General features: G+C 38.1%; 1 protein-coding gene across 7 annotated transcripts in view; it reads right to left on the bottom strand.

Annotated features, from left to right (window-relative positions):
* The window catches only part of DOCK3 (dedicator of cytokinesis 3), an 899,254-nt gene that overhangs the window by 667,503 nt on the left and 205,303 nt on the right, over positions 1–26,448 (bottom strand). For all 7 annotated transcript variants that reach the window (XM_053600715.1, XM_053600720.1, XM_053600716.1 and 4 more), the window contains one exon: positions 487–583. In XM_053600715.1, the coding sequence (XP_053456690.1) occupies positions 487–583 (97 nt within the window). The remainder of the gene's footprint in view (positions 1–486; positions 584–26,448) is intronic.

Below are 26,448 nucleotides of genomic sequence, written 5' to 3'. Positions count from 1 at the left end.
TCTAAGTAAGTTTCCCAAAAACTTGTTTTTCTTTACTGGGTTTTCATTACATTCTCTATTAATTGTTGGCCCAGTGAAGTGTCACATATGACAATATCCTTTAAGTTTAGTAGCTGTAAGAAATTTTTAATACCATTTCTTGGCCTTTACTCACTATGGGGTTCACAAAAGATAAAAGCTAAGTAAATCTCATGGTCAGTCAGTAGACAACTTTTTTGTGAAAGAATCTGGGGACAAAACAATAAGTAAAATAGTTGGGATCCCTGGTGTTACTGAACTTACATTCTAGTGACAGGAACAGGGTAGAGGAACTATAGGCATATGAATAATGTGTTCTCCTTTGCTTAGAAAAATTCAAATCTACTATGCTTCAATTAGTGTTAAGAACAAACATCTAAAAAACTATAGAATTGGTATAGGTTAGATAATTTTTTCACTTGGTACTATGAAACTTTAAGATGTGGTAAACAATATTCAACTACTTACCACATACAGTTGCTTCCACAGACTGGCCCATTCTTGTAGAGTTGTTGTAACCTCAGTCACAATGGAATCTTCAAGTGGAACTACAGTTTCATACTGCCTAGAACCAGAGCCACAAAAGACAGCCACATTACCTTCTGCAATGTGTTTAACTCAAATTTTTAAATTCCTGCAAATACAAAAGAAAGTACATCTAAATGATCAAAAATTCTTTTGCAGTGATGTACAGCAGTAGTGTAACTGAATGGAATTAAGGTAAAAACATTTGAGTTTTACTATCTAAGCCCTCAATTTTATATGTATAAATCCTATAAAGTATTTTAAAATGTGTCTTTAAGACATACTTTTTTTTAATGAGTCTAGATTTTTTTCCTCAAAGGAAAAACCACGATATTGCTGAAGTCTTACTTAGATTAATTTTGAAAATATTTATATCCTTTACTATTTTCTGTAATGCAAATTAAGTAATACCCTTGGCAAAAAGATGTAGAAAAGCAGAAGGAGAAACAAGGGAAACCGGACAATGGATTCTGAAAAGTTTTACAAGTACTCGCTTATGTTGGTATTATATTTTCTTAGAAACTAGTGTCAATATAGGAATTCTAGGTCTGGTAGAGGAATTCTCATCCTAGTAACAGAAAGGTACTTGCATTCTCTCAGCCTATCTCATAAGCAGCATACACTATGACACCAGTCCCTATGCTAATTGCCAAAATATTATCAGTAAACAAAAATGGATATGGTTCCTACCTTCGGAAAGTTCTTGGTCAAAAAGGGAATCAGACAATCACAACAAACAGATATGGACAGTGATAAATCTTAAGGAAATGAAAAGATACAATGAGAGATTTTAATGGTGATAACCAATTTAAAAGGAGAAGATCAGTGAACTCTTCTCTAAATAAGTGGCAAGGCCCAACACTTGCCAAAAAAGGTCACAAAATGAAAAATTGTGTGGGGAGAGAGGACTAAGTATGTTGTCACCTGCAAAGAAGAAAAGTATACAAGAAGTCACTGAGTTAGTAAATAATTTCACATATCAAAGATGAAAAAGAGCTGGTATGACTAGGGCCAGGTTTCACAACCTTGCCTGGTTCCTGACCTGAGTAGAAATGTTTTCAATTTTACTCCATTCAATATGATATTGGCTATGGTTTTGCTGTAGATGGCCTCTCTCAGTTTAAGAAAAATCTCTTCTATATCTATTTTCTTCAGTGTTCTGATCATGAAAGGATGCTGGATAGTATCAAAAGCTTTTTATACATCTACTGAGAAAATATATGGTATTCGTTTTTTAGTTTGTTTATGTGGTATATTATATTTATATATTTATGTATATTGAACCAACCTTGAGACCCTGGGATAAAACCCACTTGGTCATGGTGTATAATTCGTTTGATGTGTTGCTGGATTCTGTTTGCTAGGATCTTATTGAATATTTTTGCATCTATGTTCATTAAAGGTATTGGTCTATAGTTTTCTTTTCTTGTTGGGTCTTTTCCTCATTTGGGGATCAGGGCGATATTTGCTTCATAGAATGTGTTGGGAAGTATTTCTTCTTTTTAGATGTTTTGGAAAAGGTTAAGTAATATAGATACTAGTTCCTCTCTAAAGGTTTGGTAGAATTCTAATGTGAAGCCATCTCGTCCCAGACTCTTCTTTTTCGGGAGATATCATATAGTTGATTTCTATTTCAGTACTTGATAGAAGTCTCTTCAGCATTTCCAATTCTTTCTGATTAAGTCTAGGAAGTTGGTGTGCTTCCATGTATTGCTCAATTTCTTTCTGATTTTCATATTTCTGAGAATAAAGTTTTTGTAGTATTCATTAAGGATTTTTTGAATTTCTGAGGTGTCTGTTGTTATTTCGCTTTTGTCATTTCTGATTGATGATACTATGGACATGAATTTTGTATTTTTGGTTAGGTTGACCAAAGGTTTCTCAATTTTGTTGACTTTTTCAACTTTTTCATTCATTGGTCTTTTGAATAATTCTTTTGTTTTTGATTTCATTTAATTCTGCTCTAATTTTAGTTATTTCTTTTCTTCTACTGGGTTTGGGATTGGAATGTTCTTCCTTTTCCAGTTGCATGAGATGTCCCATTAAGTTATTGACTTCCTCTCTTTCCATTCTCTTGAGAAAATCTTGCAATGCTATAAATTTCCCTCTGAAGACTATCTTTGCAGTATCCCACAGGTCCTGATAATTCATGTCTTCATTATTGTTTTGGTCCAAAAATTTGGCAATTTCCTTCTTAATCTCATCTATGACCCAGCTATCATTCAGCATAAGGTTGTTTAGTTTCCATGTCTTTGTATGAGTATGCAGATACCTATTATTGGTGAGTTCAACTCTTATTGTGTGATGATCTGAGAAAATACAAGGAATAATTTCTATTCTTTTAAATTTGCTGAGATTAGACTTGTGATCTAAGATGTGATCAATTTGGGGGGATGTTCCATGGGCTGATGAGAAGAATGTGTATTCAGTTTTGTTACCATAAAATGTTCTGTAGATGTCTGTTAAATTCAATTGTTGTATGTAGAAGTTTAAGTCCAAAACTTTTTTGCTTAGCTTCTTTTTGCACGATCTATCCAACACTTCAAAGGGGTGTTAAAATCTCCAACTATTATGGTGCTGGAAGATATTAAATTTCTAATGTCTGTTAGGGTCTCCCTTATTAATTGAGGAGAATTCTGGTTGGGTTCATAAATGTTAATAATTGACATCTCATTGTGTTGAGTGTTTCCCTTGAAAATACGAAGTGCCCATCCTTGTCTTTCCTACTTTTGTTGGTTTAAAGACTAGTGTATTTACAAATAAAATTGCCACCCCTGCTTTTTTCTGATTTCCATTTGCCTGGAATACAGATACCCATCCCATCACCCTGAGTCTATATTTATCCTTTAAGGTAAGATGAGATTCTTTTATGCTGCAGATATCTGGCCTGAGTTTTTGTATACAGTGACCCAACCTGTGCCTGTTAAGAGGACAATTTAAGCCATTCACATTAATTGAGAGTACTGATAAGCCTGGTAGTATTTTGGGTGTCAAATTTTTCGAAAGTGCAGTGGACATTTTGAATCTTTTCACCACTGTAGAAACTGGGTTTTGGTCAAGAATTTCAGAGTCAGTTTACTTTGGTGGCAGAGCATTGTTCTGGTCAGTATGAAGGATGGGTCTGAGACTATCCTGAAGAGCTGGTTTGGTTATGGCAAATTTCTTCAATGTGTGTATGTCATTAAAGTATTTCACTTCTCCGTCATAAATGAAGCTCAATTTAGCTGGATACAGGATCCTGGGATGAAAGTTGTTTTGTTTTAGGAGATTGAAGGTTGATGACCATCCTCTTCTGGCTTGAAAAGTTTCAGCAGAGAGATCTGTAGTCATTCTAATATTCTTAGATTATGATTTTCTTACATCTGGCTGCTTACAGGATTTTCTCCTTCGTATTAACTTTGGAAAAGTTAATTGCAATGTGTCTAGAAGATGCTTTATTTGTGTTGAGTCATGCTAGGTTTCTGAAACTGTATGCTATCTGAATTTCAGTATCTCCTGCCATGCTTGGGAAGTTCTCCTCAATTATCTCTTGGAGTAAAGTATCTGTGCCTTTCAGGCCATCCTCTTCTCCTTCAGGGATTCCTATGAGGCGAATGTTTGCTCTTTTGCAGTGGTCCCACAATTCTCTCAGGGAAAGATCTGTTTTTGCTCTCCACTACGCTTCCTCTTTGAGCATTTGGGAGCATTCAAAAGCTTTGTCTTCAATGTCAGAGATCCTTTCTTCTGCCTGCTCCATTCTGTTACTGAGGGATTCTACCATTATTTCTCAGATCTTTGAGGGCTGCAAGTTCTTGCCTCAATGTATCCAAATCTTTGGTGATTTTGCCTTTGAATTCATCAAATTCTTGAGACAACTTTTGAATTGCTTCTTGAATTTCTAATTCTATCTTTACATAAATAAATACTTAAATCTTAACATGAGTAATATTCATGAAAAGTTATTGAAAAGTTGTTAAAGGCAGAAGTATAACGTGATAACATTTATATGATATCTACACCAATTTAGAGGGGCAATATTTTCTGGGACTAAAAATTTCATACACTAACATAACTTGAACCCAATTTATTAGCCCCAATGAGAACATCATCTGCTTAGAAATAGCACAGGAAAATGTATTCCACAAAATTAGCAGTAAGCATGATTTCCTTCCACAAGAAGATAGCTGACAAAGCATCACTGTGTTCAAACATGACTAAGTGCATTAACACTGAGCACCAATCAATATATACATCATTTGAAAATGTTTTATGCTTTTACTATTTTGATTTACTCCAGCACATAAAAAGAAAATCACCTTAGAATAATACTACAGCATTATCTATATCCATCAACTTATATGCTTAATAAAATAAAAGCTTTCATCTAAGGTCTTGTTCAGAGTAAAATGTGACAGATGTGATACTAGCAAGATGGCAGAATAGGTGCTTTCTGTCATCTTCTTCCCTAAAAAGCATCAATTTGACATCCATCCCTGGATGAGAGTAACTTTGTAGAAATCCAGGAGTCCAACAATGAAGTTTCAGCAACCCACTGGAGCAAAAAAGCCAGAATAGATACATTGAAGAGGGTAAGAAGAAAGTCTCACTTTACCTGGTTCATCCATCCCCCAAGACAGCACAGGTCAGTACCAAGAGAAATCAGCCTGCAACTTCTCCCACAGTGGAAAGTGAAAGCATAGTGAGTGACCACCTGGATCTACCAGCCACCTGAGACACTGCCCAAGAGGCCCACTTCTCTCACCTCACCCAGAATATTGAAATGATATGCAAGGCTGAATATCTGAAGCTGTTAGGAGCATAAAATAAGCATGGTTTAGTTTAATTTTTTTAACTAAATAATACTCATCTTCTCAGATGAAAAACAGTAAGCCAATGATAGAAGTATATGTCATGACTCACTATGCAAAACTGAAGTGAATGATAAGACAGCCTTTATTTCTTCAAGCTACTGTATAACTGGTTATAAATGGTAATTTCCAAAGTTATTTCAATATACTACATCTTAAGAGTGCTGTAGAGATAATCAGAAGATATACAGGGAAATCACAATCTTAATAACAGCACTTAAACACAAAGCAAATAGGTGCTGTGTAACATCAACTGGAAGTTGTAGTGTTCTTCTGAAAGAGGAGGTTCATTGTAAACTGTCAACATCAGATTAAGATTCATGAAGAAAGTGAAGTTCCTACAGAAGGGTTTGGCATGAAAGGAAAACAGGTGGAGAGATGACACTATACACTGTAATATGCTATAAAAACAGGTATAGAGAAATAATGAGCAAGGAATATGGAAGAGAATTCATACTGGGGACACGTTGGAGATAAGTTTGATAAGACAGAATGGTGTCATTGCAAGGCTAAACAATATAAACTTGATTCTGTGGAAACAGAGATACATGGGTAAAGTTATAAGAGTATTAAACATAATGCAGAAATTATGTACAAGATAAACTAAAATACAATGTCTTTGGAATTTCATCTAGTAGGTCTTTAGCTACTTGAATCATTTAGATCTAAGGGAAACTTAGATTGTTCTTATTTTAAAATTCTAAGACTTATGACTTACCTCAATATATACTAACCTAGCCTAAACTAATATTAACATATTTTTCATAGGTTATAATATACAATTGATATTCTGAAAATTTCGAAAATTCAAAGACAGCATTATCTCAAAATACTTTGTTCCATAGGCCAAGTAGAATACAGATGGAACACTTGGAAAAATAACAAAATAAAGTGAAGTAGTAAACCAGTTTCCATATATGGTGAAGATTATAAGAAATAAAATTTGGCAGGAAAAGACGGTCCCTTAAGTAGATAAATATATTGCACAGCAATGTAGGCAAGAGCATGAATTATGGGGTATTATAACTTGGCCTCAATTGCTATTTTCCACTTTCTGGCCATCCTACCTTGGTAAAAGTATTTGACCTCTGAAAGCCTTGCCTTCATCATCTGAAATAAGTGGATAATTCCACCTACTAATCCAGGTTTCCAAAGTGTGATTTGATAAGTGCAAAGTATCTAATACAATGTCCAACACATAGAATATTAAAGAAATGGTAATTTTTGCTTATTCTTTATCTTTTAATAGTCACTGCTACAAAAAAACAAACACTATCTAGAATTAAACAATACCAAAGTCAGCTATATTTTATTTTGTACTTTAAATATGATTTACAAAAACTTTCTATCAAAATTGCTCTGTAAGTTCATATTTTGGCTTGTTTCCTTATATCCCAATACATAGTAATAATAAACATTTAAAAAAACAAATATGTTTGAGATCCAAAATAAAATTAATGTCTCGGTGGGATAGCAACAGAACAGGAAAGACAGAAAATTGACCCAGCATGAAATGATAAGTCTTCTAAGGCTTTCAAATCGAAAGCTCTAGTGACTAGGAGATTAGATTTACAGGGATAACAAGGACAAACTGTGCTCCAAATGAGAAGGGGGTCCAGGCCAGATTCACTGCTTGAAGCTTTCACAAAAAAGGCCAACATGAAGCCCAGCAATAACTTCTATTAAACTTCACTTGGGACTATGGTTTTTAACAAGCTGTGGGACTAAAGAGATTAGACCTAAAGCAGCCCCCTCCATACCTTAGCCACAGGTCAGGATCTGCCACAACCCCAGTGTCATTGTGGGGAAGGAGCTCTAATGTGCTGTTATTGGTCCCGGTTTGGGGGTTAAGGGAATGGTAGCAGTAACCACACAAGTACTAGACAGAGAGAGAAAGGGAAGAGGAAAACAAAATCTCTCACTTCTGAAAACCAAAATTCTAACACACATGAAGACTCTAAAGTTCAAAATCTTAAAAGTAATACAAATACAGGAACTCTTCAATTCACAACTGGGTTATATTCTGATAAACTCATTCTAAGTTGAAAATATCACAAGTCAAAAATGCATTTAATACACCTAACCTACCAGACATAATAGTTTAACCTAGCCTACCTTAAATGTGTTCAGAGCACTTACATTAGACTACAGTTTGGCAAAATGATCTAACACAAAGCCTATTTATACAAATATCTTTATAAAGTGTTGAGCACAAGTGTAATTTATTGACTATTGCACTAAGAGTGAAAAATAGAATGATTGCATGGAAACTTGAAGTATGGTTTTTCCTGAATGTGTACCACTTTCATACCAACGAAAGGTTGCAAAACTAAAACTCTTAAGTCAAACCATCACAAGTAAATGATGTTAGTAAACCATTTTCAAATAAAATTAATTTTATAAAACAGCCTGATAAATATTTTTAAATGCTCAGAATATAGAAAGAAATGAAGGAATAACTCCTGTTTAAGAAAGGAAAGAGTATGAAACAAAACAAGCATAAATAAAACAAGAACTGACATGCAAAACATTGTGAATCTTGCAAATGAAAAGTATTATCATCCAAATGTCCATTAACAAATGAATGGAACAATATGGTAAATATAAATTTAATTGAAGAGGAATAAAATTGTAATACATTCTACAACATGGATGAATCCTGGAAACACCATGCTAGTGAAATAAGCCAGACCCCCCCCCCCCAAAAAAAAGTTTTATTGTTCCATTTATATGAGGTATGCAGAATAGAAAAATTCATAGGAATGGAAAGTAGAATAAAGATTACCAGCGACTGGGTAGAAGAATGGTGACTTACTGCTTAACAGATGTAAATTTTCTCTTTGGGATGATGAAAAACTTTTGAAGATAAATGTGATGATGGCTGCATGACACTGTAAATGTACTTAATGCCACTGGGTTGTACACTTAAAAAGTTAAATGTCAAATTTTATGTCATCTATATTTCACTACAATAAAACCACACAAAAATATTATCGATGAACAAAAGAAAAACCTCAATAGGATGCATAATGCATAGGATTTCAGAGAATCCTCCTTGCATAAATAGCACTTGAAGAAATCACCCTGGAATGCAGCCCAGTACACAAACTATGAAACAAACCCAAAGTATGAAAAACCCAAACTACTTAAGAGGTATGAGAGTAAGATAGAAAAACTCTAACCTATTCCGGAAAGGAATCTCAGAAGAGAATGGACATGTTATAGAAAATTGTGACGTTTTCCTTAGTTGTCCTGCATCATAATCACCTTCATATCCCCTTTCCATTGCATAACTGTAAAATAATGAAAGCTGAATTCCTCAGCTTCCCTGTGCTCCTGGTGTAGGTGACCTAAGCTACACCTACCTCAGACTTAGAAAAAGAAAACAATTACCCAAAGGAGCATAGACTAAAAAGATAGTTAGTGGCAGCTACAGTTTCCAAAGGCAGCAGTCTCTTTATTTCCCATTCAATACTTGATTGTTTTTAATTTTTATGAATATACAATAGTTGCAATAGATGGACTACAAGTGATATTTTGATACAAGTATACAATATGTAGTGAGTAAATCTTCCTAACTGGGATATCCATTAACTCAAATATTTATCATTTCTTTCTTTGAGGAACATTCCAAATCTTCTCTTGTGCTTGTTTTAAAATACACAATAAATTACTGTTAACTATAATTGTTCTCTTGTGCTTTGAAACACTAGATCTTATGCCTTCTATCTAGCCGTATTTTTGTACCCACTAATCAACTCCTCATCCTCCCACCCCAGCATCCTGTAAAGCATCAAGTTTTAAGTTAGTGAAAAGAGGGGAGGAGGCAGGGTAAAGATGGTACTCAAGATACACCTAACTTAAAAGATTTGAGAAAAGACTGGAAGGAAGTGACAGAGTTAACCAGTCACAATATTCCAAACATAAGAAACTACATAAGCAGGGGGCACCTGTGGCTCAGTGAGTAGGGCGCCAGTCACATATACCGAGTGTGGCGGGTTCAAACTCGGCCCTGGACAAACTGCAATAAAAAAAAAATAGATGGGCATTGTGGTGGGAGCCTGTAATCCCAGCTACTCAGGCAACAAAATCACCGAACCCCAAGCGCTGGAGGTTGCTGTGAGCTGTGAAGCCAAGCACTCTACTGAGGGCAACAAAATGAGACTCTTGTCTCTAAAAAACAAAAAAGGAAAGAAAGAAAGAACGTAAGCAAAAAACTTAAGGCAAGAACATACCTGAAATGGCTAAATAAATGTAAGGAAACCAGTGTCACTGAAGGTTAGAGAGGTAACAGAAAGCCAGCAGATTTTATGCAGAGAGGTAACATGATCTAATTTATAAAGGACCTCTATGGCATCTTTGTTGAGAACAAACTCTAGGCGAGTATAGAGAAAAATATCTAGATAAGTTAGAAGGTACTTACTACAGTTAACAGAGGCAAGAAAGTGTAACCTAGAGGTCTCTGCTTTTCATTCTATGCTATAATGTCACAATTTAGGACACTGAGATTGCCTAATACTAAAGCAGAACAGATGTTCCTGCTTCTTCACTGTTCACTGTTCTTTGGCAGCTGACACTAAGTAACTCTCCCAACCTTTCTTCAGTGGGCACTTTTACAAATACTCTTTCTATTCTCACTCTCACATAACCACTTTGAAGGCCCAGAACTCTAACCCTTTCCAATGATGATAATAAGGTTCTTATAATGCTTACAAATGAAATATGCATAACTAGAACAGTTTAACATTGTCTCCATCCTAAAGAAAAGTCTGAGGCTGAATTTGAAAGAGGTTTGCTAAATAGACCAAGAATGAGGTTGTAGAAAGAATGAACGGATAAATGAACATACAAACAAATAAAAAAATCCTTAGGTATAAAAAAGTAACTTAGCCTGCATTATCAGAAGCAAGATATCTTCTGGATACTGCTGACCTACTGATTCTCTCTTTAACTCTAGTCTGAACTACAAATTAAACAAATCTATGAGATGTAGAAATTGATTATATGAATTGGAGTTATCTTGTCATGCCCAACCAAATCACATCAAGAGATCATGGGGGGCGGCTCCTGTGGCTCAGTGAACAGGGCGCCGGCCCCATATACCAAGGGTGGCGGGTTCAAACCCAGCCCCGGCCAAACTGCAACAAAAAACAGCCAGGCATTGTGGCGAGCGCCTGTAGTCCCAGCTACTCGGGAGGCTGAGGCAAGAGAATCACCTAAGCCCAAGAGCTGGAGGTTGTTGTGAGCTGTGACACCACAGCACTCTACCTACAGTGACAAGGTGAGACTCTGTCTCTAAAAAAAAAAAAAAGACATCATGGGAAAGAAAAAGCACTTGGGTACATAATGCCTCCCAAGGAATTCTATCACAGGCCAGCTGCACCCAAAATGGCCTGCTATAACCTTAACTCCAGTTTTACCCAGTAACTGCTGAAATGAACTGCTGTGACTCTCAAACAAAACAACAACAACAAAAACTCTGTTCTTCAGGCACACAGAAGACCATTTCCATCTCTGTGTATGCTCCAGGTGGTGATTCTGTTTTCCCAAACAAAACATAAAACATTTTGTTTTTAAAATAAAGAGTTTTCACTATATTGCCCATGCTGGAGTGTGATGGTTATTTACAGGTGCAATTACAGCCTTGAACTGCTGGGCTCAAACAATCCTCTTCCCTCAGACTCCCAAATAGCTGGAACTAAGGCACACACAACTGCCACCCAGTGAAATAAAAACGTTTTCTTTAGAGATTTGTCTCTATATTTTTACTTGATTTTAACAGATGGGTAAGACAATTTTATACATTCCATAATATCTAACTGGAAGAAGAATCTTTAGGCAGGAAAGTAGGGATACAAAAATCTGAATGCTCACTTTTCTGATGCTGATACAAGAATTCAAACCCTGGAGGGAGGGGGGTGGGGCCTTAGTGTGTGTCACACTTTATGGGGGCAAGACATGATTGCAAGAGGGACTTTACCTAACAATTGCAATCAGTGTAACTGGCTTATTGTACCCTCAATGAATCCCCAACAATAAAAAAAATAATTCAAACCCATCACCTACTTTAGCTTCAGCACTCATACAGCCAAAAATAAAACTCAAGTTTTGACCCTGAGGATTGCTGTGTTACAGGGTCAGTTGTATTCGTGGTCTTTTCATAAATATTAAAAATAAAGCGAGGAGGTTACTGTCTTGGAAAGAATGGTAACCTGTTCATCAGAATAGAGATAGAAGGAAGATAGATAACTTAGAAAAAACCCTGAGCTCCCTTCTAGGTACCCATCCCTTTGCATCAGAAAAATCCCCTATTCCAGGAGAAGCATGAATCCTATGTACTCAATTTTGATATGAGGACAATTAATGAGAATTAAGGTTATGGGGGGGGGAGCAGAAAGAGGGACGGAGGGAGGGGGGTGGGGCCTTGGTGTGTGTCACACTTTATGAGGGCAAGACATGATTGCAAGAGGGACTTTACCGAACAATTGCAATCAGTGTAACCTGGCTTATTGTACCCTCAATGAATCCCCCAAAATAAAAAAAATAATAATTAAAAAAATTAAAAAAGAAAGAAAAATCCCCCATTCCCTACTGATGAGGGTGTTCTTGCCTTGATTGAAAGCTCTCAGATTACCTTACCTGAATAAGTAATCTTATAAAAGGAAGCCTATTTTCTTTAAAGTATATATCATCCCATCATTGCCCGCAGTATCCCATAAATTTAATCTGTTTACTTTCCCAGCTAACCTAAAATGAATGTTGTGAAACAAATAGCCACTATGCAGGAGCTCAACTCGATGGAATTTCCCTCATCAAGTCTGCCCTGGTACCACAACTGTTGAATCAGAACTGGCCAGTAGCAGTGGGCAATGCTAAGACTCTGGTATGGTACCAGAGTACTCCAAGTAGATTAGCCAACTGCATAAGAGGACGGTATTTGGAGTTACTTTTCTAACTGTTTCATTTTTGGCATCTGGCAACATGACCTTCAACAGACCATTCAATACCTTTACAAGGAACTCATAAAAAAAAAAAAAGAAGATAAGGGAATGATGCCCACAGGAATCACTATCTTAATAGTTACTTCATTAGCCAGTGCAGTGGACTATAGACAACAATAGAGAAGGCATAGAAGATTTCATTACACTAGCTTTTTTTTAAAGCTGAGGCAATCCATATATGTGATAAATACCTTGAGCCAATAACCAATATAAAGCTGTATTTCTTGCATAACCAGAATACATGGGTCCAGAAACAAAACATTTGAGATGAATGGGGTATTTTTCACTTCACTCTCACACCAAATAACTCACCTACAAATTTTTTGCTTCCCATCTAAGAACTCTGCTAATTTAGAAACCAAGGGAAACATACATATACCAGATAAGAATATAATACCAGGGAGAGGAAGTAAGATGGCCTACTAGAGGCAGCTTTCGAAGCAGGCTCCTGTCCAGGGTAAAGATAATAGACAGAATGGACTCAATGAAGTTGAAGATGGGAAGCTGAGTGAAGAAAGTAGATAAGTGCACATGATTTCTACAGAGGCAAGCTGTGGCTCCAAAAAAACAAATTCCAGGTACAAAATCCATTGCCAAGAGGAGGAGAAACCCCTCCTGCAAGAGACAGACTTGGTGTGTGCCCTCTGCGAGTGAGCAGGGAATAAAGGACCTCTTATTTTATCCCATGGGACAGAACCACTAAACACTGGGCATCCTTCTCCAGGGAAGTTCCACTTGTGAGCCTAGGCATCATCCTGCCTGCATTAAATTAAACAAATATTTTCTGTGCAACTCTGAACTCCCAGTCCGCCCACCCACCCCCCTCACCTGGTGGACTTTGTAGGCCTGCCCACTGCAGAGCCCAGAGTGTTTGGCAATTCCATGAGAGGCCTGTGCATAGTGTGAGCCACTGGACAGCAGCAGGGAAACAATGACTCGAGTAAAAGTTGGGGGGCTCAGGGAGAAAGGGACATGTGGGAGAAAGAGAAGCTCTGCACTACAGAGGTGCTCACACCCCAGCTCAAACTTTGGCAGGGCACTCTCCTGAGCCTGTTGTTCAACAGAGGGAACTGGACTTCAGCCCCTCCTGTTTGCTGGTGGCAGTATAGGGCAGGGGCAAGGTACTGTCTCTGGTCTGAATTTGGAGGCACACTCCCCTGATAACATTGCCCAACAGAGGGAAACAGGTGTCAGCCCCTCAGAGTTACCTATTACAGTATGCAGAGGCAGAGGAGACACTGGCTCCCCTCTGACTCAAGCGGGTATATACCCGACTCCATTGCTCACTGGACAGCAGTGTGGGGCAGCTGAGAATGGCAGTTGCTGATGCCTCTGGACTGACTTTTTGGTGAGGTGCACCTTCTTCATCAATTTTGGGAGATAAAAAAAGACTCAAGGTGAAAGGATGGATATCTATAATACAGGCAAATGGACATCAGAAAAAAGCAGGGTTTGCAATTTTATTTGCAAATATAAAACGATATAAACCAAAAAAGATAAGGAAAGACAAGAAAGGAAACATATATTTGATGAAACACTAAACATGAAGAGATTTCAATAATTAACATTTATGTGACCTACCTAAATGCTCCTCAATTTATAAAGAAAACCCTAACAGATATGAACAATGAGATATCTTCCTGCACTATAATAGTTGGAGATTTTAAAGCCTCTTGGATAGTTGTGGACAGATCCTCCAAGAAGAAACTAAACAAAGAAATAATGCACTTAAACTTGACCCTACAACAAATGGACTTAACAAACATCTACAGAACATTTCATCCTAATAAACTGAATGCACACTCTTACATCAACCCATAGATCATCTTCTGAAATTGATCGTATCTTAGTACACAAATCTAATCTCAACAAATTTAAAAGAATAGAGATCATTCTTTATATCTTCTTGGACCATCACAGAATACAAGTTGAAGTCAACAGCAACAGAAATCTGCATGCTCACACAAGGTCATGGAACTAAATAACCTTAGGCTGAATGACAGCCTGGTCAAAGACAAGATTAAGAAGGAAATCATAATTTTTGGAACAAAATGATAATGAAGACACAAATTATCAAAACCTGCGGGATACTGCAAAAACAGTCCTAAGAGGGAAATATATAGCATTAGAAGCCTTCATCAAGAAGACAGAAAGAGAGGACATCAACAACTTAATGGGACATCTCAAGCAATTGGAAAAGGAAGAACAATCCAAGTCCAAACCCAGCAGAAGAAAAGAAATAACCAAAATTAGAGAATAAATGAAATTGAAAACAAAAGAATCATTCAGAAGATCAACGAAACAAAAAGTTGGTTCTTTGAAAAAATTAATAAAATTGATAAATCTTTGGCTAGCCTAACCAGAAACAGAAAAGTAAAATCTTTAACAACATCAATCAGAAATGATAAAAGAGAAATAACAACAGATACCACAGAAATTCAAAAGATCCTCAATGATTACTAAAAAAAAGCTATTCTCAGAAATATGATAATCTGGAGAAAATAGACCAATGCCTAGAAGCATGCCACCTTCTTAGATTCAACCAGAAAGAATTAGAAATTTTAAATAGACTTATATCAAACACTGAAATAGGATCAATTATACAAAATTTCCCAGAAAAGAAAAGTCTGGGACCAGATGGCTTCACATCAGAATTCTACCAAAGCTTAAAGAAAAAGAACTAGTACCTATATTAAATAACCTCTTCCAAAATATAGAAAAAGGAGGAATCCTCCCCCAACACATTCATGAAGGAAGATCAACACAACATGAAACAAATATCATCATAATCCCCAAACCAGGAAAGGACCCAACAAAGAAAAAAAACCATAGACCAATATCATTAATTAATATAGATGCAAAAATATTCAATAAAATCCTAGCAAATGGAATTCAATGATACATAAAAAAAATTATACACCATGATCAAGTTGGTTTTACCCCAGGATTGAAAGGTTGGTTCAACATCGTAAATCTATAAATATAATACACCACATAAATAAAATAAAAAACAAAGACCATATGATTTTATAACTAGATGCATAAAAAGCTTTTGATAATATCCAGCATCATATTGAATGGAGTAAAATTAAAAACATTTCCACTCAGATCTTGAACTAGACAAAGATGCCCATTGTCACCACTGCTATTCAACATAATAATGGAAGTCCCAGCCATTGCAATCAGGCAATAGAAGGGAATCAAGGGTATTCAAATGGGGTCAGAGGAGGTCTAACTCTCTCTCTTCACGGATGACATGACCTTATACCTGGAAAACCCTAGGGATTCAACTACAAAGCTCTCAGAAGTGATCAAAGAATAGAAGTGTCTCAGGATACAAAATCAATACTTACAAATTAGTATCTTTTATATATGCCAACAATAGTCAAACTGAAAACATAGTCAAGGACTTTATCCTTTTTACAATAGTGCGAAAGAAGATAAAATACCTGGGAATTTATCTAACAAAGGATGTTCTCTCTTATTATAAGAACTATGAAACCCTGAGAAGAGAAACAGCTGAAGATGTTAACAAATGGAAAAAACATACCATGCTCATGGCTGGGAAAAATCAACATTTTTAAAATGCCCAAATTACCCAAAGCAATCTACAGATTTAATAAAATCGCTATCAAAGCACCACTGCCATACTTTAAAGAACTTGAAAAAATAGTACTTTGTTTTATATGGAATAAAAAAAAAAAACACTGAATAGCCAATACATTAGTTAGAAATAAAAACAAATAAGGAGGCATCACATTACCAGACTTCAGATTATACTATAAATCTATAGTGATCAAAACAGCATGGTACTGGCAGAAAAATAGACAGGTAGATACATGGAACAGAATAAAGAACCTAGAGATGAACCCAGGCATATATCATCATTTGATCTTTCATAAGCTTAACGAAAACATACAATGGGGAAAAGATTCCCTATTTAACAAATGGTCCTGAAAGAACTGGCTGGCAACCTGTAGAATAATGAAACTTGACACTCACCTTTCACAACTAACAAAAATTGATTCTCACTAGATTAAGATATGAAACTATACAAATACTCGAAAAGAGTGCAGGGAAAATGCTTGAAGATATTGTCCTGGGAAAATATTTTACAAGGAGGACTCCCCTCACCCCTGGCAATTCAAGCAAAACCAAACACATGTTACTAGGATTTGATAAAGCTACAAAGCTTCTGCACAGCTAAGGGCACTGTAAGTAAAGCAAACAGACAGTCTTCAGAATGAGAGAAGATTTTTGCAGGTTATGTTTCTGACAAAGGTCTGATAACTAGAATCCACAGAGAACTCAAACTAATCAACAAGAAAAGAACAAACAAACCCATTTCTTTGTGGGCAAGTACACGAACAGAAACTTCTTTGAAGATGAATGGTGCATGGCCTACAAACACATGAAAAAATGCTCATCACCTTTAATAGTCAGAGAAAAGCAAATCAAAACCACTTTGAAATATCACCTAACTCCAGTAAGATTAGCCCATATCACAAAATCCCACAACTGCAGACGTTGGTGTGGATATGGGGAAAAAGGAACACTTCTATACTGCTGGCGGGACTGCAAACTAACACAGTCTTTTTGGAATGAAGTATGGAGAACTCTCAAGGAACTAAAAGCTGACCTACCATTTGATCCTGCAATATCATTACTAGTATTATCTAACCAGATGAACAAAAAGCATTTTTACAACAAAGACATTTGTACCAGAATGTTTACTGCAGCTCAGTTCACAATAGCCATGTCATGGAAGCACCCTAAATGCCCATCAACCCATGAATAGATAAACAAATTGTGGCATACATATACCATAGAAAATTACGGAGCCATAAAAAAGAGGGAGACCTTACATCTTTTATGTTTATCTGGATGGAGCTGGAACGTATTCTTCTTAGTAGAGTGTCTCAAGAAATGGGGGAGAAAGTATCCAATGTACTAAATACTATTATAAAACCAATATATAAACATTTACACATTCATGCAAATGATAAAATACAAAGATAGAACAGAAAGAAAGTGGGGAGGGGATGAGGAAGGGCAAGTGGAGAGACAGCATTTGGGATCTCACCTAATGTACACAATGCAAAAGGTACATTTCAAAACAACTAAGAGTGTATTATAATGTCACACTACAAAAATAAGTGAAGTGATGGTTATGTTAGTTTGATTTAAGCATTCCACATTTTATATCCAATCATCACATTGTACCCCATAAATGTATATATTTATGATTTAATAAAATTAAATTTAAAAAAAGAATACAATTCCATTATATTGAAGCTGAGATTACCATGAAGCCATTTCAAGTTCAGGTTAATTCCTGTCAATGAGCAAACAACCAACAACAACAAAAAAAAAAAAAACAAGAGGCAGTTTTAGAATTGTTCGGTGTGACTTTTACCAGTCCTCAAGAAGAAATAGGATGCAGCTATACAACAGAGATTGGAGGAAGCATGAATGGAACCCAAGAAATCCCCGGAGCATGGAAATACTGTGTTCTGTAGTAAAAGCTAATGAATGAGTATAGCAGCTGCTATAGTTTGGACATGGTTTGGCCCCCACCAAATCTCATGTTGGAATTTGATCCCCAATGTTGGAAGTGAGAACTATTTAGATAGGAGGATGTGTATCTCATGAATGATCTGGTACTATCCTTATAATAAGTGGAATTTTCTTACTCTATGAGTTGCTGCAAAAACAGAGTATAAAAAAGAATCTGGCACCTCCTTCTTCCCCCCTTTTTGCTTCCTTCTCACCATGTGACGCCTGCCCCAATTTTCCTTCACCATAAGTGGAAACTTCCTGAGTTCTTGCCAGAAGCAGATGCCAGTGCCATGATTATTTTATAGCCTGCAGAACTGTGAACCAAATTAACCCTTTCTCTATACAAATTCCCCAGCCTCAGGTATTCCTTTAGCAATGCATCCCTATATATACATGCCACAAGGGCTCAAATGCTATGTACTATCTGATTAAGGCAAAGAGACAATTAAACAGGCTGTAAAGAAAAGATGTCACAGGCTGGGTATGTTGGCTCACACCAATAATCCTAGCAATCTGAGAGGCTGAAGAAGGAGGATGGCTTGAGGCCAAGAGTTCAAGACCAGCCTCAGCAAGAGTGAGATCCTGTCTCTATAAAAAAACAGAAAATTAGCCAGGTGTGATGATATGCATCGATAGTTCCAGCTACTTGGGAAGCTGAGGCAGGAGGATCATCTCAGCCCAGAAGTCTGAAATTGCAGTGAGCTGTGTTGATGTCACTGCACATTAGCCTGAGTGACAGAATGAGACCCTGTCTCAAAAAAAAGAAAAAAAAAGAAAGAAAGAAACAGCTGAAAGGAAATAATTAACACAAATTTTTTTCATTAACACAAATTAATACCTGTTTTACCTATAACCAGGTAAAGAAACATATCTGCAACTTCTATCTAATATCTAATTTATATTTTTCCTTACTATATCATGTATATACTTAGAAATTTTACTTCATTGACATCTTCCCTCTTTCTTTGCCATGTATTGTTTCCCTACCTATTTTTAAAGGGGTAGTGATAAGGTTTAAACATATACTAAATATCAAACCTTCTGAAATATACCTAAAACATTATATGTAGAGGGAATTTAATAATCATCAATTCCTGTATTAGAAAAGACTAAAAATAAATTGTCTAAACACACAAATCTAAGAACTTCAAAAAAAAATAAAAAGAGATCACAAAAATAGAAATCTTACAAGGATACATGTGAAAGTTACTAAATGTAGAATATCAATGTCTTAACACAATAACTAAGAAAATGCCAGGAAGGCTATGTTAACCAGTTTGATGAAAATATTTCAAATTGTATATAAAACCAGTGCATGGTGCCCATTTTTGCATTAATGTACACAGGTGTGATTTAATAAAAATAAACTTAAAAAAAATAGAAAATAAAGAATACTGGGGAGGGGGGAGCATGATGGTGGATGAGAAAGACGTTTAGCTGAGCTCTCCTGAGCAACAAGGGAGAGGAAGAGGGCTGGATCATACCCAGCATGGAATATTGGCATGGAGTGGTAGTTCAGGGTGTGCAGCAAGGTTGTGGACTGCTGGACTTGGAGGGTAAGCCGGAGCTGCAGAGACACAGCATAGTGGAAACTCAGGCAAGTTTCTGTGAGCCCGCCCTGGCCATGGCTGGGCATCAGCGGCCAGCCCCTCTCCCACCCACAGAGGTACCAAAACAAGCCTTTTGCAGTTTTAAGTTCTTGGGGGAACCTAAGAGCTGAGTGGAAAGATTGGAGAAGTATGCACTCCCAAACGGAATTTGGTAGCCAAATTACAGTGCTGTCTGGAGCGGTTCTGCTGCAGTTTGGTGGCAGGTGAGACATCCATACGGGGAAGGTTCCCAGAAAGGGGGCTACCATTGTCATAAAGGTCACCAGAAGGCTGTGAGGGTGGACCTCTTGCTGGGGGCCTAAGGCGAGGAGGTCTGAGTTCCACTTGTGGGAAAAAGACCTATACTCATGACAGGCCCACAGACTCCCACACTCCACAGGAACTGTTGTAGTAAGAATCTGTGAGACCTGCCTCTGAAGAATTTTTAAGAGCTGTGGAATCAAAGATCAGCCAGGTCTGAGGGCTGAGCGGATAAATGGGCAAATCACCAGGAACAATTAAACTGGGAAACAGATCTAAGCCTGGGAACCAGAGAGAAGTTAACAGCTGTGTTGTTCATCCCCCAAATTCACTGCACCACCTGGTGGCCAGGAAGTATATTGCAAGATAAATATATTCCTACTAAAGTCGGACCCCCACATCATATGTGTGTGTGTACATATATATTTTTTGTTGTTGTTTCTTCTTTCTTTCTTGTATTTCTTGTTAATTTTTTTTCACTTCTTTCTTTCCCTATTGGTTGCTGAGATTGCTTACATCGGGCTATTTGAGCTTTTTTTTAAATCTTGTTTCAATGTGTTTTATTTTTTGGTAAGTTGTTTGGCTGGTTCTCCTAACTTCCATTCCTACATTCAACAACAGCAAGGGCTCCTGTATATTTTCTTAGTTGCAGAATTTTAGATTGATTTATTCTCTCTCCCTACTTCACTCCTTGGCTCTCAGTTGATAGAGACTCTTCCACTCTTCTCATCTCTCCTACTTAATGTGCTTCTGCATCAGCTAAGATATTCACCACTCTTTTTTTCTTTCTTCTTGGTTTGTTGTCTTTCTTCTTTATTTATTCCTTTTCCTTCCCTCTCCTTTATTTGATTCAACAGTATGTTTAATTTTCTTTATCTATTCTTGTTTTAATATTTTTCTTTTTTTTCTCATTTTGTATTTTTTATTTTTATTTTTTTTTACTTTTTTTTTTCTTCTTTTTCCACCCTTTCTTTGCTGAGAGCAGATGTGACACAGCTGTGGTCTGGCAGGTAGACCACAGCTGTAGTCGGCTCAAAGAGGCCAGGAGAACTTTCTACCACTGGCCCTAGGAAGAAAGTATTAGGAAGATCATGCTGCAAAACTTTTCTATTTTTCTTTCCTTTTCTTTTCCTCATCCTTACTCAATCTTCCTCTTGTTTTTTATGTTTTCTCTTTGTCTTCTCTTCCTAATTTCCTAATTTTGGCAGAGGAAGACTCTGGCTGTGTTCAGTCTTGGAAGGAGTGCCAGATTTACAGGAACCCACCCAGCCCAGCTCCTCAAAACCCTTGAACTATAAGCATTGCTTTAGCACTGTTCTGAACAATAACATTACTTCTATCTCTCTCATCCTTCCTTCCTGTCCTCTTTCACTCCTGTTCTTCAATTTTCTTCTGTAATTCCCCTTCCCCTCTTTTTTCTTTTTTCATTTATTTTTCTTTACTCTTACTTTCCTTCTTTTTTCCTCCCATTTTTTCCTTTCCCCTTGCTTCTCCTTGTTTGCTCCAACCCTACTGTGCCTTATGAACCAAGAGTCCTCTTCATCACCTAAACTCTGAGAAATAGTAACTTAAAGCAAAGGAGGAAGTGAAAAGGAAAAAGATACACAAAGAAGTGAATAAGAAGAAAGCACACATGAGGAGAAACCAAAAGAAAAGTTCAGGCACCATGAAGAACCAAAAGAGCAAATCCATAAAGAGACCACAAGGGATCTTTTACAGAAGATTCATCCATCCATCATTAATGGATCTTACAGAAAGGTAATTTAAAATATGGATAATTAAGACAATAAAGGAATGGGTGAGAAAATAGAAAGATACAACCAAAAGTCAGAGGAGAGATATGTAGAATATAGAAAAGATATGAATCAGCTTAAAGAAATGAAGAAGACAATCAGGGAATGTAAAGAAGCAGTAGAAAGTATCAAAAATAGATTAGAACATGGAGAAGAAAGAACATCAGAGTTAGAGGATAAAGTCTTTGATTTAACACAGGTAGTTACAGAGTCAAAAAAAAGAGAGAGAGAAAGCTGAGCAGGCTCAAAGAACTACGAGATGCTATGAAGCACTCAAACATACAGGTAATAATTCCTGAAGGGGAACACTGTCCCAAAGATATGGAAGCTCTATTGGAGAGTATCATAAATGAAATTTTCCCAAGTTTTACTAAATATCCTAACACACTTCTTTCAGATGAATATCAAACCCTGGGTCATCTCAACTCCAATAGAGCCTCTCCAAGACACATTGTAATGAACTTGTCCAAAGTCAAGATGAAGGAGAAAATCCGGCAAGGAGCTAGAAGTAATTGTAAATTGACCTACAAGGGCAGAGCCATTAGGATGACAGCAGACTTTTCAACTGAAACTTCCAAGCCAGAAGAAGATGCTCATCAACCTTCAATGTCCTTAAACAAAATAATTTTCAACCCAGAATCCTCTATCCTGCTAAACTTAGCTTCAAAATTGAAGGAGAAATCAAATCATTTGCAGATATACAAGAACTGAGGAAATTCATCACAAGGCCAGCTCTACCAGAAATATTTAGACCTATTCACAATTCTGAACACCACAATGGACCATCACCAAAGTAAACACCTAGAAGCCAAACACCAGAATTTAGCTTCCACAATGGCACAAATGATAAAACTACACAACGTATTTCATAATAAGATGAATAGAATTCAACCACGTTTATTGATACTCTCAATACATGTCAATGGATTGAATTCTCCACTGAAGAGGCCCAGGCTGGCTGATTCAATAAAAAAACAAAAGCCATCCATAAGCTGTCTCCAGGAGGCACAACTAGCCCTGAAGGACAAATCAAGACTCAGGGTTAAAGGATGGAAAACAGTGTTTCAAGCAAATGGAAATCAGAATAAAGGAGGGGTTGCAATCTTATTCTCAGATACCAAGCAGATTCAAAGCAACTATAATTAAGAAAGACAAAGATGGACACTTATACTGTTCTGTCCAGTATGGTAGACACATCAGCATGAAGGAACAACACAACAAGAAGGCATATCAATGTTAAATGTTTATGTGCCTCACTTAAATGCTCCCAGATTTGTGAAACAGACCTTGAGGGGTCTGAGCAATCTGATATCTCATAATACCTTAATAGTCAGGGACCTCAACATCCCTCTGACAGAACTGGACGGATCCTCTAAACAGAAACTAAGAAAGACTGCACAGGACTTAAAAATGACCCTAAAACAAATGGGATTAATAGATATACAGAAAACACACCATCCCAAAGCAAAAGAATATACTTTTATCTCATCAGCTCATGGCACATATTCCAAAATAGATTACAACCTAGGATACAAATCAAAGCTCAGCAATATTAGAGGAATAGAAATTATACCATGTCTCTTCTCAGACCACAAGGTGAAGCTCAATTCCAACAAAAATGTTCATCCTCACACGAAGTCTTGGAAACTAAACAACATTATGCTAAATGATAGTTGGGTTCAGAAAGAGATAAAAGAGGAATTTATTAATTTCCTCAAACATAACAACAATGAAGAAACAAGTCACCAAGTCCTCTGGGATACAGCAAAAGCAGTCCTGATAGGAATTTTATTGTGCTAGACACCTACCTTTGGAAAACAGAAAGTAAGCACATCAGGACACTCACATACCATCTTATGGAACTGGAAAAAGAACACTCTAACTCTAAACCCAGCAGAGCAAAAGAAATACCAAAAATTCAATGAGAGATTAATGAAACTGAGAAGGGGGAGAGACAAAATGGTGGACTGAAGTCAGCTTTCAACAGAGGCTCCAGTCCAGAATGAGAGTTAAGGGACAGGAATTTAGTAAGTATCCTGGTGGATTTGAGCCGCACCAAGAGAGAAGGTTGAAGAACGCACATCAACACCGCTGAGGCAAGCTGTGATCACTAGGATGCAAACAAAAGGTACAAAATCCACCACCAAGCAGACGGGAGTCCCCCTCCCCCATAAGACCGGCTCAAGAGCCCCACAATTAAACAAATAGGCAGAAATAAAACGCCCTCCCACTACACTCCACAGGAGAGACCTTCTAAAAACTGGACCTACCTCCCCTACTAGGGTGCCATGGCGTTCTCCTGCCAGGCATAAAACTCTATAAAACTTTAAAAATCTGTTGCGGGCAACCCTGAATCCCCAACACTCCCCTCCCACTCACTGAGGTCTGGAGGACTGTCCCCCAGGAGTTCGGATTCTTGGGTGATTTCTCAAGGGGAGTAGACAGTCCCCAAGCTGCAACTGGTCAGTGCTGACTCCGAGGCACGTGAGTGTGGAGAGGGCACCCGGCTAAGGGGGAGTCACACCTCGGCGGCACTTCCCTGCAGTGCGGTGCAGCAGCCCTCCCCGTGCATCGATACGTCCAGGCATAAAACTGAATGAAACTCTAGCTTCCCCCCACTCTCACTCGGGGTCTGGAGGCCTGTCCCTCAGGAGTTCGGATCCTTGGGTGATTTCTCGAGGGGAGTGCACAGTGCCCGAGCCACGACTGGTCAGCGCTGACTCTGAGAGACGCAAGTGAGGAGAGGGCACTCGGCTGAGGGGGAGTCACGCCTTGGCAGCACTTCCCTGAGGTGTGGTGCAGCAGCCCTCCCCGGGCAACAATACGGCCAGGCATAAAACTGAATGAAACTCTAGCTTCCCCCCACTCTCACTCGGGGGTCTGGGGGCCTTCCCCCCAGGAGTCCGGATTCTTGGGAGATCTCTCAAGGGGTGTGGACAGAGCATAAACTGCGGCCGCTCAGTGCTGACTCTGAGGCGCAAGACAGAGGAGAAAAGGGTCGGCTGGGTGCCCACACCAGAGTGGCAGTTCCTGGAGGCAAATCAATAGCCATTTTTTCTTTAACAGCAAAATGGCTCACTTCTGGATATTACGAAGCCACACCCCCTGTCTCCCTGGGCAACCAGAGGAGGCCACCAGTGAGCACAGGATTTGCCTGACACTGCTCACAAACCCGGTAAGCTTCCAGGGCAGGGCCGACCCAGAGAGGTAATCGGACACAAACCTCCAGCAGCAAAGACATTTGAACAAAGAACACCCCGTCTTCTGTAGGTGATTTTAGCAGAAACAGAGACAGAACCCCGCAAAGTTGTCTGTTCTGTTCTGTTATGTTAGCAACATCAATCAGGGATGGGGCTAAGCCTGAGTGAACACCTCTCTGCCACCACCTGCATCAAGCACTCAAAGAAGTCAGGCCCCATCTCCTCCTGCCAGATAGCGGCAGACTGCAGGGGCCTGGCACACTAACTTGCAATTCACGCAGGTGCAAACCCCTGGAGTATCTACAGGTAACTGGGTTAGCCATCTGCAGAGATACCAGTGACTGGGTCTGACGGAGGGGCAAAGTGGGGAAGGAGACATCAACCTTCCCAGACTGATCTATTTGCTAGGTGGCTCCTCCTGACTCCACGCAGCACTGGAGTAAGCCATATCAGAGGAGTCACCAGACCCATGTGATCCAGTTTCCAGAGACCTCTTGAACTCTCCCACCCGAGACAGGTGCCAATTGAGACAATCTATTTGGACCTTTTGAACTGAATTAATAGACTGAGGACTTTTCAGGAGGTGCCCTGGGTATGCGGTTGTAGGAAGGTTTGATTTTCCTTTTCCAACTGGTGCCAGAGGTGGGCGGGCAGGGTGACTTAATTGCTGGGTTTTCCACACAGCTGAGACTTCAAGCCACAGTAAACGTTACAATAGGATCGAACAGAAACCAGCTGAAAACGAGACAGAACCACTTAGCCCAACCACACAAGGCAGGGCCCCAGTTTCTCAGGCGACAATACTATACGGGCCCTCGATAAAGCCCCAGGGGAAAAATCACAGGGAGTAAAATAACAATGGGGCGGAATCAGTGGAAAAACTATGGTAACATGAATAACCAGAATAGATCAACCGCCCGAAGAAAAGATACGGCAGATGTGATTGAAGATCCCATTCATAAACAACTGGCTGAGATGTCAGAAATCGAATTCAGAATTTGGATTGCAGACAAGATTAATAAAATGGAATTAGGAATTCGCGGAGAAATTCAAAAGTTGTCTCAAGAATTTAACGAATTTAAAGACAAAACCACCACTTAGACACACTGAAGAAAGAATTTATAGCCCTCAAAGATATGAAAAATACAGTAGAATCCCTCAGCAACAGAATGGAGCAAGCAGAAGAAAGGATTTCTGACATTGAAGATAAAGTCTTCGAACGCTCCCAATCTCTCAAAGAGGAAGAGAAATGGAGAGCAAAAACGGATCACTCACTCAGAGAACTCTCGGATAATTAGAAGAAAAGCAACATACGAATAATTCAGATTTCGGAGAATGATGAAGTGGCCTCGAAGGGCACAGAGGCCCTTCTGCATGAAATTATGAAAGAAAATTTTCCAGACATGCCTAGAGAATCTGAAATTCAGATAGCAGACAGCTCCAGAACCCCAGCTCGATTCAACCCAAATAAGTCACCCCCCAGGCATATCATAATTAGCTTCACTAAAGTTAACATGAAAGAGAAGATTCTCAAAGCAGACCGGCGAAAGAAAACCATTACATACAAAGGAAAGAATATTAGAATAACTGCAGATCTCTCTGCTGAAACTTTTCAAGCCAGAAGAGGGTGGTCATCGACTTTTAATCTCCTAAAG

This window comes from Nycticebus coucang, chromosome 8 (assembly GCF_027406575.1).
Source record: "Nycticebus coucang isolate mNycCou1 chromosome 8, mNycCou1.pri, whole genome shotgun sequence".
Classification (NCBI taxonomy): domain Eukaryota; kingdom Metazoa; phylum Chordata; class Mammalia; order Primates; family Lorisidae; genus Nycticebus; species Nycticebus coucang.
This window is presented reverse-complemented; position numbering and strand designations above follow the sequence as displayed.